The sequence below is a fragment of the Xyrauchen texanus genome, chromosome 35, assembly GCF_025860055.1.
Source record: "Xyrauchen texanus isolate HMW12.3.18 chromosome 35, RBS_HiC_50CHRs, whole genome shotgun sequence".
NCBI classification, from domain to species: Eukaryota; Metazoa; Chordata; class Actinopteri; order Cypriniformes; family Catostomidae; genus Xyrauchen; species Xyrauchen texanus.
In genome coordinates this window covers 21,337,100-21,353,212 of record NC_068310.1, presented here as the reverse complement: position 1 = coordinate 21,353,212, position 16,113 = coordinate 21,337,100, and the positions used below count along the sequence as shown (strand labels likewise).

Sequence of the window (16,113 nt, the reverse complement as noted above, 5' to 3'; positions counted from 1 at the left end):
TATAGCAACACTGAAACTGAGAACAAAAAAAGTCTTAAAAGCTATTTGGTTATAGTTTGGATTTCACAGTTACTGTAATTTGTACTCTCCGTTTGCTCTTAATTTGAGCATAGTTGAGCGAAACCTATCTATCACTGGACAGATCATAATCAAAATGTATAGTTACTGCATTTTGCCTTTATTAATGTTACAGGTTGTGCACAGTTTGGTACAATTATGTGGTGTTATGGTAATGCTGTGTTCCCTTCCATCGGTTATTTTTTATCACTCCCTATGGTGGATACAAGCCACAGTAGCCCCTCATCAGTTCTGTCACGCAACGGACAGCAGCACTGTTTGTATCGTGTGTGCCCCCCATCCACCATCATCTCCTCTCTCTCACTCCTCCTTTCTCCGCCCTCTTGCTCTCCCTCGCTCTGTGGCCCTGCCACTCTGGTAATGAGGCCTGAATGCACAATCAGAGCATGTCATACTCTGACAGCTGGGGTGGCCCCCCAGCCTCGCTCGGGCTACAGGCTGAAGCATCCACTAATTAACACAGTCCTTCCTCTTCCACCCCAACACACACACACACCCCTCCTTTTCCTGTCTCTCTCTCTGCCATATTCAGCCAATAAAAAGGTGGTGTGTCGCATAGCCTCAAGGACTGGAGCTTTCAAGCTTCAAAAGGATGCAAGATCATCATAAAAGTATGCTATATTTGTTATATTCCAAGACTTTTGAAACAATACGATAGCTATGACTGAGAAACGGATTGAAATTTTGGTCGTAATTTACTGAAAATTGTGATAGCCACTCTAACTCTACTCTGCTTTGTGAATTTTTTAAAAATTGTATCTGATCTTTTTAATGAATCTGTTAATCTGGTTCACAAAAGCAATCTGAATGATTTGTTCATAAATTGGACTGATCCAGTTCCAGTAATTACCAGCTCACTGAAGGGGAAGATTATCAGTGTTTTATGACATACATTTCTGTCTAGTTCTTACACAAACCTATTGTATGGCTTTAGATGACATAATGCAACACATGAGTTTCATGGACCACTTTTATAATACTTGAATTTGTACTTTCGTGTTCTTTTTGAAGCTTGAAAGCTTCAGTCACTATTTTTTGCCAGAGCAACCTGCACAGTATTCAATATTTCTTCTTTTGTGTTCAACAGAAGACATACTGGTTTGCAACAACATGTGGGTGAGTAAATGATGACAGAACTTTCACTTTTGGTTGAACTACAGTACTTATCTTTAAAGCTTTTTACTGCCAATACAAGCCCTTCCATTTACTGCACCTCTTCACTAAGCCCCCAACACAACTCACACATCCATAAATATATGTGAAACCCTTCACGCCTAAAGCAGGCGAAAGAACAGCATGGTTGCTTTGTACTTGCAACTGATCACCGCTTGCTCCAGGGGGAGAGAGACTGAGCAGTGCAGCAGAACACAAACACATAAACATCCAAACAGAAAAGGCGAAAAACAAAACCATCTGAAAACAAAAGAGAGGAAGAGAAGCCATATTTTGCTGTGCTCTACTAAATAGCCCTTGTGTGTGTTCATCCTTGAACAAAAAAAACTAAGAAAAAATCTAAAGATAGAGGGAGAGAGCGTGTGTGTGTGTGTGGGGGGGGGGGGGGGTAGATCATCGATCGATTGTGCCGCTGTTGAAATGTTAATCGTATAACCGCTTTCCGCCGGTGCCTCGCACTTCTGTGGCAGCTCCAATTAATCTGGAAGAAGGCAGCGCGTGACCTTGGGGCCAGGAGTCGGGCCGGCAGCCCAGCCATGCTTATGTAATTACACTGTGAAGTGTGTAATCACCTGGCCTAATCCCTCAGGCCTCACAATTAGACCGGGCGGCGTTGGCCAGGCCTGCCAAACTCTGCGCCGCCCTGCGCCACCCACAGATGAATAACGGTCAATTAAAGCTGCATGACTGGGGCTGCGAGGCGTCCGCTCGATAGTAATTAGCTGTAATCATGGGGAGACGTGCCCGGCAGACGTGCTTCTTTTATAGGAAGCAATTTTGGAATGAGGCAAGCATTAACCGTTTCATTCTGGGTCTTTGGCCCACAGAAATAAAAAAACTGGGGCCAATAGAGAGAACAAAGTAAAATCGGGAGATACGGTGGAGGGCCGAATCTATTTTCAACAACAACAAAAATACTAAAAATATACAATTGATTCATATTTTTTTATCTGATGTGCCGATTAATCAAATTAATCACATATATGTCCATATTTACTTAGAAAGATCCAAAAATAAATAATTTATTATATAATATATTAAATATTTATAAACAAAGTATAAAATATAAATATTATAATTCAGATAATTCAAATAATTACATCATATGCATATACAGTGCAGTAGACAAGTTAAGCTTGTCTACAATCCAAAAAGAGAATTACAAATCTCAATATTGTATGTTTTATTGAGCGTAACCTTAATTTTAGCCTACTTCCATCTGAGCTATTTTTAATTGTTGATCTATGTACTCGTGTGTCAGATGGACACCTTTGGAGCATCTCACTTTGGTTACGCTGCATTTCACTAGTTTTCAGCATCTTTAGTCACAAGCTCTGTGTGAGCCCTGTATTCTGTTGTGTTCAGTCCAGTCTTTTAGCTCAAAAGCATATTTCTGAAAGGCTCAGCTGCCTGTTGTTATCATTGGTTTGACGAAGCGTGTTGCCTGTACAGTTGGAGCTGACTGCCCCCTACTGCAACATCAAGCTTGAATTGCTCTGATGTTAGGAACATACCTTATAACAGAAGTAATGCAGACATTTGTGTTCATTTTAAAGTGTTAATTTTCATATTATTAATCACACTAAATTAAAGCATTAAATCAACATCCCTAATTTAAAGCTACAGTGTGTAATGTATGCTCCACTAGAGGCACAAAACTTGCAAAAATAATTGCTATTCCCAAATAGGTTTCTTAAACTCTAAAATGTACCATTGTTTGGCCAAATAGATAATCCCGGCCCAAAGTGACAGCAACTTTATTACCTTTTCCAGATAAAAGAACGCAGTTTGAGGCTTTACATGATCTTAGACATTGCATATTTATTAAGCATAATTGGTGTATTGTAAATGCTGTGCCAGTGGTGGGCCTGTTCAAACAAACAGCAATGTAGAAAGTGCTACAGAGCCACTTCTCAAGGACAATCAACCCAATAATGGCTTCTATTTAGTTGTTTCTTTGCATTAAATAGGGAGCATTTTAAAGGCGCAGTTAACTCTAAAATGTAAATTATGTTGTCATTTTCTGCATTCATGTTGTTCCAGAATCGTAAAAAAAAATATCTTCAGTGTAACACAAATGGAGATGTTAGGCAGAATTTTAGCTTCAGTCACCTTTTACTCTCATTGCATCTTTTTTCCATACAATGAAAATGAATGGTGACTCAGACTAACATTAACATCTCCTTTTGAGTTCCATGTCATTAGGTTTGGATCGTCAAGAGGGTGAGTAAATGATCACAAACATTTTATTTGTGGGTGAAATATCCCTTTGAAATAACTTCTTAAAATGTCGCTCCATTTATTTCCGGCACATCGACTGCTTACCGGCTTAATTACTCCTACATCTTTTACAGCGCTGCCTTCGTCCCTCTACTCTTAACAATCTCTAGCTCTTTCTCTATCTATCGATCTTTCTCTAGCTGTCTCACAACCTAGCTGGCGGTAGGGCAAGTAGATGCCAGTTGTGTTCACTGAGGTGTGACGACCTGTCAGAGTGGCAGCAGCGTCGCTCCGTGCCTGAAAGCAATGGCAGTATGGAGTGTGTATGTGTGAAGGCGGAGGCAAAGCTCTGAACTGGCCAGACAAGAGAGCAGAGCGGAGCTGACAGGATGGCCCTTAATGAGAGGAGCGCAAGGAATTAGCAGCTCGCCACACTGCCCCCGCCTTGCCTCAACTCGGGGTGGGAACACATTTGCACAGGAAGCACATTAAAATGCATAAGGCTCTTGCTCCCCCCCCCCCCCAAGACCGCTGTCTGTTGCTAGATCTGCCCCACATGCCAAACACATTAGGATCTGCCTTGCAGATTCCCTAAATGCAATCTGCCATTTAAACCCAGACAAATGGCCGGCCGTGGCTGCAGGACTATTGATCTTGGTAATGATTTGTTTTTAACTATAGCCACTAATGGGCGTCAGATAATCAATTATGAAGAGTCGATAGGAAGGTGAGCTTGAGAAATGGTTTCCGCCCGCCGTTTTAGCTAGGCAGGCTCTCTGTCGATGCTTTACGAGGGGTTAGCAAAGTCACACAAGAGTCAGTGTTAAAAGCTTATAGCCCACCCAGACCTCCAGTACTGTATTGTTAGGAAGCAGCCCAAGAGTTGCTGAAGCCATGAAAGATTGTGCATTACCATGATTTAACCAAAAGTAAGGCATGTTCTTAGGAATCAAATGAAAAAAAAAAAATATATATATTCTGTTGTAAAATCACTAGAACACTTGGACTCTCGTGGCTTATTGCTTTCATAAAACAGTGGCAACATCAATTTAATAAAAGACACCAATTTTCAATAAACGGTTACATTTATTATTAAAAGTGTAATATTTTCAATGTCAAAATACCATGTAAATCTCCTATTCCAGCTTAATTTGCAGAGACAACTAAAAGCAAATAATTCTTAGGTTGTCTCAGAAGTACTTTCAAAACATTCTTCTGATTGTTTGAGCATCCCAACCAGTCTGACATAGCAGAAGAAGAAAACTGTCCGGAAACTGTAGTGGGGAGGGGAACAGCGTGTGTCGTCCTAGCAACCCATTCTGTCCTGAGCCCTATAAATGCCTCCTGACAAGATCAAATCGAACATGGATTTAAAGAGGTCATACCCAGAGGTCATACCCATTGGCACATCCCATTAAGTGGATTTTCCAGCCTTTCCATGGCCTTTGGGCCAACTTCTCTGCCATTACTTTGGTGCATAATTCAAATCTTAGATTTTTTTTCAGGCAATCACCAACTCCAACACCCATGCAGTATTCATTATAATCGGATATTGGCTTCATCATTCAACAGAATCAAGGCAAATGATTATTAGTCACTTGAAAGAAGAAAAAAAAACATTTAATAACATTAAAACATTCTAATAACATCTAATAAGTGAAAAGAGCCGTTTATAGCATCTCATAACACACTCGTTTTGATGCTGTGAACTGTTTCTGTAAATAAATGACGCTTTAATTTACTTTGGAGCAAATGTAGGTGTTGTTGCAGATGTTGTATGTTGACACAGTTTAATCCAAATCATGCTCTTTTCCAGATTTATTTAAAGATTATTTTGAAAAATTAAAGAAAAACACTGTGTTTCTCTGGGTAACTCGAGTCACTATTACAAATGACCTAGCAACAATGTGTTTTAATTTTGTTATATTATTTTGATAAAATCCTGCTTAAAAGTACTCAAACACACACTACTCTTATAGGCTGTCATTGGAAAATAGCAAACGCGTGTCCGAGTAATGACGACAGGGTAACGGTTGTTAAGACAGGATTGGCCAGTAGCGCTTTTAAGGTGGGGCTTAGCGAAGGGTCAGTATCTCTATGGAGAGAATTTATTGGATATTTACTTTATATTTTAAATTTTTATTAAAAGTTCTATTAAACATAAAATATGTTGTGATTGGCTATGATTTTGAAATGATCAGTGATGACAAAAAATAACCAATGCTTGAAACATTGAGTCATGGATAGTTTGAACACAGTCTGAAACCAAGTCAGCAGTATGCAGTAAAAGTGTGCATGAGGGTAAAATGTGTAAAAGAGATATCACTGAGTAAGATTAAGCTTTGACTGTGTGTGTGTGTGTGTGTGCATGTATGTATTACCGCTCAGGGAAGTGTGCATCTCTGTGCTGGGGCAGGCCCTGTTTGCGTCGTTGGCTTGAGGAGCTGCCTGCAGTGGGGACGTGGGCGTCCATTCCTCCAGGGTTTCTAACAGCAGCCATGGCTTCCTGACGCACACGCAACAGCTCTATGAATGGAACGAACAGACAAGTTAAATTCAGAAACCTGTTCTGTCTGTGTTGTCAGAGTCAGATCTGTAAGTCTAGCTCAGAACCAACACAGTAAGTCAAAATGTTTCAGTCTAGTAGAACCAGAGCAGGATTAGTAAGGTGACACAAGGTCAAAATTGAAAATTCTCCCCAAAATATGTTTAAGTCATTTCAGATAAAGTCACTAGGTTCTTTTAGAGAAACAGAGCTGAAGTTCATAACACTAAGGGCCCTTGTTCACGTATTTCCATGGTTAATGAAGCAATAAGGGATGAAAATCAGTGAAATATATGCAAATGAAGTATATTGTTCATGTTAATTCAGTGTGAAAATGGTGGTTTGGTGGTATAGATAATATGGTAAAATAGAGCCATAATGGATTATATAAGTGAAAAAGTAACAATAAAGCATATAAAAATAAAATGAGATATTAACATTTTATGAAGAATATGTAGGGACAGTACAGTAGTTGCCTGGGCGTTGCCATGTGGCTGCTAAAGTGTTCTGAAAGGTTTTTAGTGCATTGTGGTTGCTAAGTGTGTTCTGGGTGGTAACGAGGTGGCTACTTATTCACCCAAGTCAAAGTATGTGATGTGAGCAAGCCGCTGGCCTTCTCCTTGATCCTTAGATGTCTGACCAGCCAATTCCATCTCCAACATTACCAAACAAACAGTGTGACAACAGGAAGCACACTCTCTAATGAATGTAGGGTGTTAAATAAAAAAATCCATCCTGCATGCATTCCTCTTTTCCTCTCCCTCGCCCTCATCTCTTGCTCGCTCTCTCCTCTCGCTCGCTCTCTCCTCTGGCCCTTTTTTAATTAGACGGTTCCCCCGGGAGCTGGCGGCCATTTCCGAGGCCGGCATGTGTGCCTGAGTGATCGGGTCGGAGGCACCGCGACGGATATTAATGTGCACAGCCCCACTGTATTGATCTGTTTATTGCACTGCCTCGCGGGGGCCCGGACTGACAGCGGACAAACCTCTAACAGCCCGTGAGAGGGAATAAAAGAGAGAAAATAAAAAAGGAAAACTCTACACTGTGGAAAAGCTGAAATGCTGCTTGTTTGGTCACATGCTCATTCCAGATGACCAGAGAAATTAGCAGTCTGTCTGCAGACATGATACGGCATTATAAAACAGAAAAAAACAACAACAAAAAAACAAAGCTGCACTGAAGCCCCATTTCTTGGTTGTACTCTATTCCTGCTTGGTTCCCAGGGATGAATTATTTGTTTTTATCTGCACCACAGTAAGTTTGCACACCTGTGGCTGCATGTATGAGCACACCACTCATCCAAACAGTGACATCTTGACACCAGTGTTACTGCTTCCCTCCCACACTCACCCTGCATCCTCTGTCACACCCTGGGTTTGCACAGTCTGAGTCAGTGTTAGCATGGAATCCTTGATAGAATGTTCCGGCTTAAAAACAAATTAAGCTAAATTAACAGCATTTGAGCATAATGTTGATTACCAGAAAAAATACTTTTGACCTGCCCCTCATTTATTACAAATAAATTACTCAATTGCAGTGACAGTAAGGCACTTAAATAAAAAATGAATGGGGCCAATGCATAAACACTAAAATACTGTTTCAAAAGTATAGTCACAAGACTTATACATTATGGGTTAACATGATTTTAGTGTACCGGTAATACGTTTGCTTACTAAACTTATCGGTGTTAAGTTACATCCAAAACTGGTTTTGCAGGTTTTTGTCATCATGACAACGAAGCTGTGAAAAGGATTTGTAATCCGGATTTGCAATGTAGGTTTTATAAAGATTAAACTCACAAAGAGCAATTTCTAGTGATGAAATATTTAGAGTGGAGTGTAACTAGAAAAATGTACATACACTATAAAAATATCCATGAATTTTCCAGGTATCAAATTACAATTTAAAAATAATTTTTTCCTGATTTTCCCAGGTTTTCCATGACCGTGGGAACCCTGCATAGACATGCAGTGCTCCCATGGCAAAGCTTTAGCAGACCTTTGGCTGAATATACACTGCAGCTAAATATGGTTGTCACTTCTGTTCTGGATGCTTATTTATGTTCTAAACACACAGAGTTTGGTAATTTATGGAAGTGACAACTGCATCCTACAACCAAATTCACTCCAGTTTCAGGTTCAAACCACTGAATTTGCTCTAAATCCATGTAGTGTGAACAGAATTAAACTGAACAACTTGTTAATGCACCCATGAAACTTGTACACTATTTAGTGCAATGAAACAAAATGACAGAAACAGATGTACATGTCCTGGGTAACCCAACCATTTCCGTCAAGAAAGAGCATGCCGTTTAAAAGCAGTCGCTTAAAGAACGCTGATTTAAAAACACTGTTGTTTTACCAACAGCAGTTTACTAAAAAAAAGGCCTGCCTTTAATACATCTGTGGTTGCAAATATTTCTTCAAGCTAAAATAGCCAACATCCTTAAATAATTGCCAACCAACTTTCTTGTTTAGAGATGCCAAACCATTGCTATCACTACGCCAATGAGCGTTTAGCAGCGACTCCTGTATTCAATACACATACAGAAGCATAATTTAAGGGATTCACTTAGTTGATATATTCCCAAAACTTTGCAATATGTACGCAACCTTTGAGAAGTTCTGTAGTACACAACATGTCCGAATGTGCCAGGAGCCTCTGACAGGCTCAGAACTCATTGGGAATTCTTACAGTCTGCCATGGAGGTGTTAAAGTGAAAGACCGATCCAAGGGCAGTGGACTTTGGAGTGGAAGGCAGTACGTTTTCCTTTTTCCTAAAATCTTAATTCCCTCCCATTTTTTAATCATGGAAGAAAAGTGGGATGAGGGGAGAAGGTTATGTGTATGTGTGTGTTCAAGCTTATAGCAACCACATGGCCATAGCTAAAGGTGCATAACACTTTATAGCCCCCCTCCAAATGCACACACTCACACAAACCTATCCATGCCTCCTCCTCAGCCCTTTCATTTCAGGGCCTCCACTTCAAACACATGAAAGGATGCTCTGCAGGGATCCAGGCGAGAAAGAAAAAGGGAGGAAAGAAAGAGAGAATATAAAAGCAGGGCTGTGCGTTGAGAGTTCTGGAGAAGTGTGTCTGTGGGGTGGTGGGGGGGGGGGTCAGAGGGCCCCGGCCATACTCTCTGCTTATGTCAAGGGGCCCTCGAAGTCTCTACTGTATAGAACCCAGCACTGCATCAGCACTTCCAGACACACTTCAGAGGCTTGCATTAGAGGGTGGGGTGGGCTCAGTGTTGGGGTATTAAGGAGGAGGCATAAGCAAGGTGCAGAGATAAGAAAAAAGGAGCCGGGTAGAAAGAAGGCATCTCAAAGGAGAGAGACAGGGAGAGGGTGTGATGGAGGCACGCGGAGGATGAGAAGAGAGGTGGAAACGCAGCTGGGGTTGACGCTTCCCTGCAAGGTTTTGCTGAAAACTCACTCCCGAAAAGTCAAAAACAGCTCTGTGTGAGCCATGTAGCTCAAACAAACAAACAAACAAACAAACAAACCAGAACATAAATTAAAAGCAACTTGAGCACAAAAGGAAAAAACACATTAAGTATGAGGGAGTGAGAAGATAATGTTTGGTACAGACAATGCCAGAGGAACCAAATTTGTATACCAGTGGTTCTCAACTGGTGGGTCCCAAGCCAAAAATCGGTCACAGGCCTATTCTGACAGAGTTGTGGACAGCAGAGGTACAATGGTTAATGCTAAATGCAAACATAATGCAACTAACAATTTAATGGTGCATAATTAATATGGCAAAATAATCAGGCTTATTCATTTGTAAAAACAGGAGAAAATGTTTCCCATATCTTTTGTTGTACAGTATTCTGGCATCAAGTCACTTGGTAGATGCCAACATGGGCAGGTTGCTTGATTATCCCTTCATCCTAAAAAAACAGGAACAAAACTATGCAAGGTAAAAAAATAAAAATAAAAAAAAAAATAATACAAACCAGATTTGTATTTATTTTATTTAATAAGACTTCACTTACAGAAAGGAAAAACATGGTTTGAATTAACCACAATTTGTTGGAAGCTGTGTGAATTATTTGCTACAAGAGAACATTAAATCATAAGTCAAGACACATTTAGAGACCAAATTTGTTAATGTCATGGTAACAATTTTGTAAATTGATGGCCCTGTGCAGTTCAATGTAATATTGTTAACTTTCAATGCTTGATTTTTTTCGTTTACTTTTGTAAGATAAAATGTTTGGTACTGTGTTGGGTCGCCTTGATGTCCAATGTAAAATCTGGTTCTTGAAGCAAAACCAGTTGAAAACCACTGTAGTAGATCATTGGGTGAAAAGGTGAGAGTAGGTATCTGGCTCATCAAAGCCCTGGCAGCCAGACATGTTGGCAGTAGCTGACTGGCACGGTCTTATCGCAGGCTTATGAGCTCAGCGTGCAGGGGCAAGCCAGCACGTTTGCATTCCTCAGGGGAAGAACAACACCTTGGCTTCGTGAGTCTGTTTTTAATGGCAACCATTATGCCAATCATTTGGCTGCTGTTTTTCCCACAGAGGGTAAACGCCCAATCTTTTCTTTTCAGATTCATATTCCTTTCCACAAATAACCACACCTTTGGTTTGGGGGGGGGGGGGTTTGAAGTTGAGCTGGGAAAGTGAAAGCAAGTGAGAATGATGAGACGGGAGGAAGATTTTACTGATTTGGAAATGGAATTGGCACCTCGGCATGCTTTGTGCGTATTTGTCTGCAATGTGCCTCTATTAGGTGGAGGTGACAGAGCGCAACAATACAATTTTTGAATATACCAGACACAAACGACACATACAGTGGCACTAATTTCTTACAGATGTAGGAGGGGGCAATTAAATATTTTATAGCAGCCAACCCTTGGATTTGCAAGCAGTAATTGAGAATTATTATTGATCAAATACATTTTGAAGTCGTAGGCTCTTAGATTCTGCAAAAATATGACGATTTATGCTACTGAAAAAATATAAAAGCACAGTTAAAAGGTAAACAAACAAATAAAAAAAATTATGTTTAGCTTAGATTTCAGTTTTTACATCGTTTTTTTTTTTTTCATAACTTCCTTTTACGTTAACCACGGTATGCTGTCAATGACCGTAAATCTGAAAAGGATAGAAGAAAAAGAGAAAAGGAGCAGTTTCCATGGTGTTGGTAATTTAGAGGTTTGGCTTGCAGCCAATCAAAGGGCCAAATCGATCCAGTCAACCTCAGGGCCCAATGGCAGGATTATTTACTACTGTGTGTGGCAGTAGTCGCAGATCACCCACTCTGACATCCTACCATTGGGTGGGCTGAGACCGCAAATAGAATTGTCAGTAATCTCAGCAGTAGAGCTCGAGCTGTTTGTGTGGTATTAAGGAATAAGACTACATGGCCAATTAGAGTGGGTACAGAAACAGGCTCGCATACACAAACACTCACCGTGGCTTGGGACGCCCATGTTGTTAGCCAGCTGGTACAGGCGCTGCTGCTGCTCCTCGTAAGAGCCATGCTCATTCAGAGCTGACATCATGCGCCTGTAGTGCTCCTCGGGGGTCATGTGACTGCCTGGCTCCAGCGCAGGCGTGTGAGAGTTCTCTGTGGGACAAGAAAAACAAAATTAAATCAGTTGTTTAAAAAAAAACGACCTCTATGTAAGCTTACAACTGATTGTACGAGTGTTTTAAATTCAATACAGGAGTTTAAAAATAAGTTTGTTAACTTTCTAAGGAACTACAACGTTTTATCCAATTGTAAGAGCAATAGACTGATACTCAGTGATTCAATTCAAAGACACAAACCGTCTATTCAAGGCCAAAGTATGCTTCGATTTTCTGCATTCCAGCACAGTACAATCAAACTATCAGAGTGCAGCCTAGTTTATTTAGACACATGATCGGTGCATGCAACTGGCATTGACTGTGCTAAATGATTATCGCAAAGCAGTCATAGTGCGTATGCTTCAAATGTGCCCATTGGGTTCACTGTCAAAACAGTATACTTTGAAAGGCTGAGCTCTTGACCATGCACAAAATAGAACAGAGTATGGGAAAAACAAAGTATACCCTAGCCTCAAGAAGTCATCTGCTGCAACTTTTACCTCACAGAAAATGTATTAAAACTATCTAGGACAGCAAAAAATAATTCCCAAAACTCCATGCAGTGACACTTATACATGGAATATTTCTTGCATGAAACCACCATAATGATGTATTAGGAACAACATGATAACAGGTCTTCTGCATGTGTTTGTGACAGGTGCACTATCACCAAGAGGCAGAGACTAGCTGCACTGTTTTCTTACAATATACAACAAAATATGAAGAAACTGCTAAATAATCCCATTGTCACAAAGACAAAATCTATATTTTTATATATAAAAATGCAGTGTGTTTGAATGTGAATTTATGAGTGAGCGAGTGATTAAGTGGATGAAAGAGAGGGGTGTGGTTCTCTTCTGGAGCAGGTGGCACACTGGGTACTAAATCAAACCAGCACATGTGTAGAAACTCTTGGGAAAGAGAGGGGTGGAGGAAGAGAGGTGGAAGGAGAGATATTTTTTACTCTTCTCATTGAAACCTGAGCCAGGCCTCAGGCAGGCAAACAGGAGCAATGCGGCCCAGCGCAGGGGATGAGGGGGGAGCGTGTTCTGCCAAATGGCAGATAATCCACCCGAGAGGCTTCAGGTTTGTGTGTGTATTTTTGAGCATACTGTAAATGCACGTATATGTGAGATAGTTTAAGCTATTAGTGATTTTAACAATGAGCACGTTTACATACACCATGTAAGTTCATGTAAACACTTTAAATGTTTTTTCTTTTATGGTGTAAATCCAATATACACATGTGTTGTGCACATACCGGTTTACGTTTCGATGTCAAAAGCAGAGAATAACCTAATGATTTAAAATCTCATGTAAACACAGTTTTAGGTAAATCTGACAAAAAACCTTTAGGGACAATATGAATGGTCCTCAATCTGAACACGTATTTATAAATAAAGCAAATTCAGTTTTTTATTCTAAATACAATACATTTTCTTTTAGGGGTAGGGTAAGGGTTTACATGATATGCATGAATGTTTGTATCAGGGGTTTAAGGCTGCTTGTGTTGCTACCTGTGTCAGTGAACAGTCTCTGTTAAGTCCAGCTTTTGCAGCTTTTCTGTCTGCTTTAGTCATTAAAGGTAATACCTGCTCCGAGATCAGTGCTGCCCTCCAGCTGCGCAATTTATGTGGTTATGTGTGTGTTTGCGCATGTTTGGGAGTTTTGGGAGCAGCAGCTGCTGAGTTCTCAAACTACACACACACACACACACACACACACACGTGCACACAAAGCAACACACGTTATACACTTTGCTATGTTGTCTGGGTGTGGTGTGGATCACAGACACGCAGACACAAGGCATTAGATCAGCGGCATTCCAAAGCCATGTTAATCCACAGTGGGTGACCGATGCAAGCTAACTATAATTAACAGGGTTAAAACATACATAACACCCATTTATCATTCTCAGTGCAGAGGCCGTGCTGATTGGCTACATGGTGATGATTGAGCAGGTAAAGCCTCAAAATAAAAAACACGGTCCAAACAACCGAGAGCACAGACTCCTAATCACTGGGTGTGGATGTGTTGTGACATCTACTATATCACATATCAAAATAACATACTCAACACAGTACTGTAATATTCTTTTACCATAATATTGAACTGAACAACAAAAGATGCTATTGATGTGTTACATTTATATAAATTTCTAACATAAAATAATGCATTTGTCAATGGACTGCCCACTTTTTCCAGATTTAGCTCAAACAAGCATTAAGAATGACCTAACTGTAGGGAACATGAACGTAATGTTGATAACAATAATTTTAAAACTGAAATCACACATTTTGTTTGTTTGAAAAGATTTTTACGATCCACAAATGAAGTTATTTTGCACATTCAAATCTGAATACACATTCAACTATGGCAAGTAAAAACATGTTTTACCAAGTTAGACAGCAATGACAATTGATCACAAGACAACACAAGACAAGAGTGTGATGTCATGGATGTCAAACCTGGCATGGTACGTCTTGATGCATCATGTTTCAGCGAATGATTAAAATTTGCCTCTGTTATTCACACAACACTATCATACACACTTCACACTTCAGAAGACTCTTGAATATATCTAATGAGTCAAATGACTACTTTGGATTTGTTTTATTTTTATTATTATTATTTGTCATGTTTGGAGCTTGAACACAGTACATTCAGTTTCATTAGAGAAAACATTGCATCATGGCTCACGGTTACTGGGTCTAATTGTTTAGAACAACAATAACAAACAAGTACACACCAAGAGTCTAATTTCTTGCTCAGATCATGCTATAGGATTCAACAGGATTTGCCCAAAATTTCATACAAAACTTGTCAATTTAAAACAGGCCTAGATCACTGATGCTTTCACTGAATGAGCATACTGTAGGATACTTTTTGTGCAGTTGTGGGTGAAGGTGAGTGTGTTTGGTTAATGGTTGTGGGTCCCTTTTCCCTTTAAGGTGTCTTCTCAGTCAGAGCCTTGGTGATCCAGCAGACATACAAACAAGACAGCAAATCTAGCCTCAGCAACACTTTCCCTTTATTAATTTTCAACTCTTACTACACCCCCTTAACACCAACAACTCTCCCTTTCTGAGTGCCAGCACGCAAACCTGGTGGTGTATAATAATGGAGTAAAAATTAGAAAAGGAAAAGAGTTAAAGTCAAGTGTGTCATTTCTGCTCCACCAAACCAAATTCCTAAACTGATAGCACATTTTCAAATTGGTTTCCCAAACACTTTTTTACGAAAATTACATGACTTTATGAACTTTATGAAATCTAAAGCCAACATTTGGGAAGGGATCATTTGACAAGCTTTGCAACTTGTATTGTAATGTGATAAACATTGGATAATCTCATTTGATGCGCTGCTCAGCGTTTTCCCCCACACAGCCGCTATATGGCGCCACTAGTTCGTGCATTGCTGACTGAGGCAGTCAACGCAGACTGTTTTAAATGCCGTTTAGTAATCTTTGACTACTAATCATGCAAGGGCATATCACAGATTCAATTTTAATTCAACCCATATTGCTCCATTAATTGATATCATACCAATGTCTCAGATGTCAGCGTTTTCCCTCAACATGAACTGTGAGTGCTGCTTTTACAGTTGTCACACTGTTTTTTCCACAATAATGTGAAAATTTATGAATGTGGCAATGTGGCCTTCAACAACATTTTCTAATGTCTGGACCAATTACATATTATAGATCAGTGGTCTGGACTCTATCTGCAGGGTTTTATGATCATATATACAAATGGTTTGATATACTGGTAATGAACACTAAATATACATTTCACGATGTCACTGCTATTATCACATCAGTAACGATGGAATTGTCCCTTAACAATGGAAATTTTTAACTTGTTGTATCCAACCATTTTATTTGTCTTGAAGAATTCAAATAAACCTGTTTTACTTGAATGAAGTCCTGATGGCAAAAATCAGGAGCCTCCATCTCTGGTTGAATGACACTTGTTTGGGTAAAAATAGCTTATAGAGAATGCAGTGGGCAGGACATTGTCGAGACATTAAACCCCCATGAAATATTAACCCACCCCCTCCTTAATTTATTTCCAGATTTACAAAATGTTTTGTCGGAAAATCGGAATTCCAGATTAATCCAGATAAATCACACCCCTGAACCTGTTAAGCTCAATCAACAGCATTTGTGGTACAATGTTGATTTCCACGAAACATAATTTTGACTTGCACATCCTTTTCTGAGAATAATCTGGTTTACAGTGAGGCACATACAATGGAAGTGAACAGGGGCCAATTTTTGAACGTTAAAATTCGTAAAAACATTAAAACTCACTGTTTCACATGACATAAACAATATGCATATAAACATGATTCTAGTGTGACAGAATCACTTACTGTGTAAAGTTATAGCTAATTTTACAACTTTGTTGCCATGACGATGTAGTCTACAAACCCTAAAATTACTGTAAAAACTATTTAAACAACTTTACAGCTCAAATAATAGAAAAAGATTTAACAGAAGAATTAATGTA

General features: G+C 39.7%; 1 protein-coding gene across 3 annotated transcripts in view; it reads right to left on the bottom strand.

Annotated features, from left to right (window-relative positions):
- Nucleotides 1-16,113, bottom strand: part of LOC127629229 (sterile alpha motif domain-containing protein 11-like) — an 84,305-nt gene that overhangs the window by 9,410 nt on the left and 58,782 nt on the right. For all 3 annotated transcript variants that reach the window (XR_007968751.1, XM_052106366.1, XM_052106365.1), the window contains exons 6-7: nt 11,445-11,600; nt 5,853-5,997 (exon numbers count right to left, since the gene is read on the bottom strand). Coding sequence is in view for 2 of the 3 variants with exons in the window: in XM_052106366.1 (XP_051962326.1) it covers nt 5,853-5,997; nt 11,445-11,600 (301 nt within the window). In the remaining variant the exon portion in view is untranslated. The remainder of the gene's footprint in view (nt 1-5,852; nt 5,998-11,444; nt 11,601-16,113) is intronic.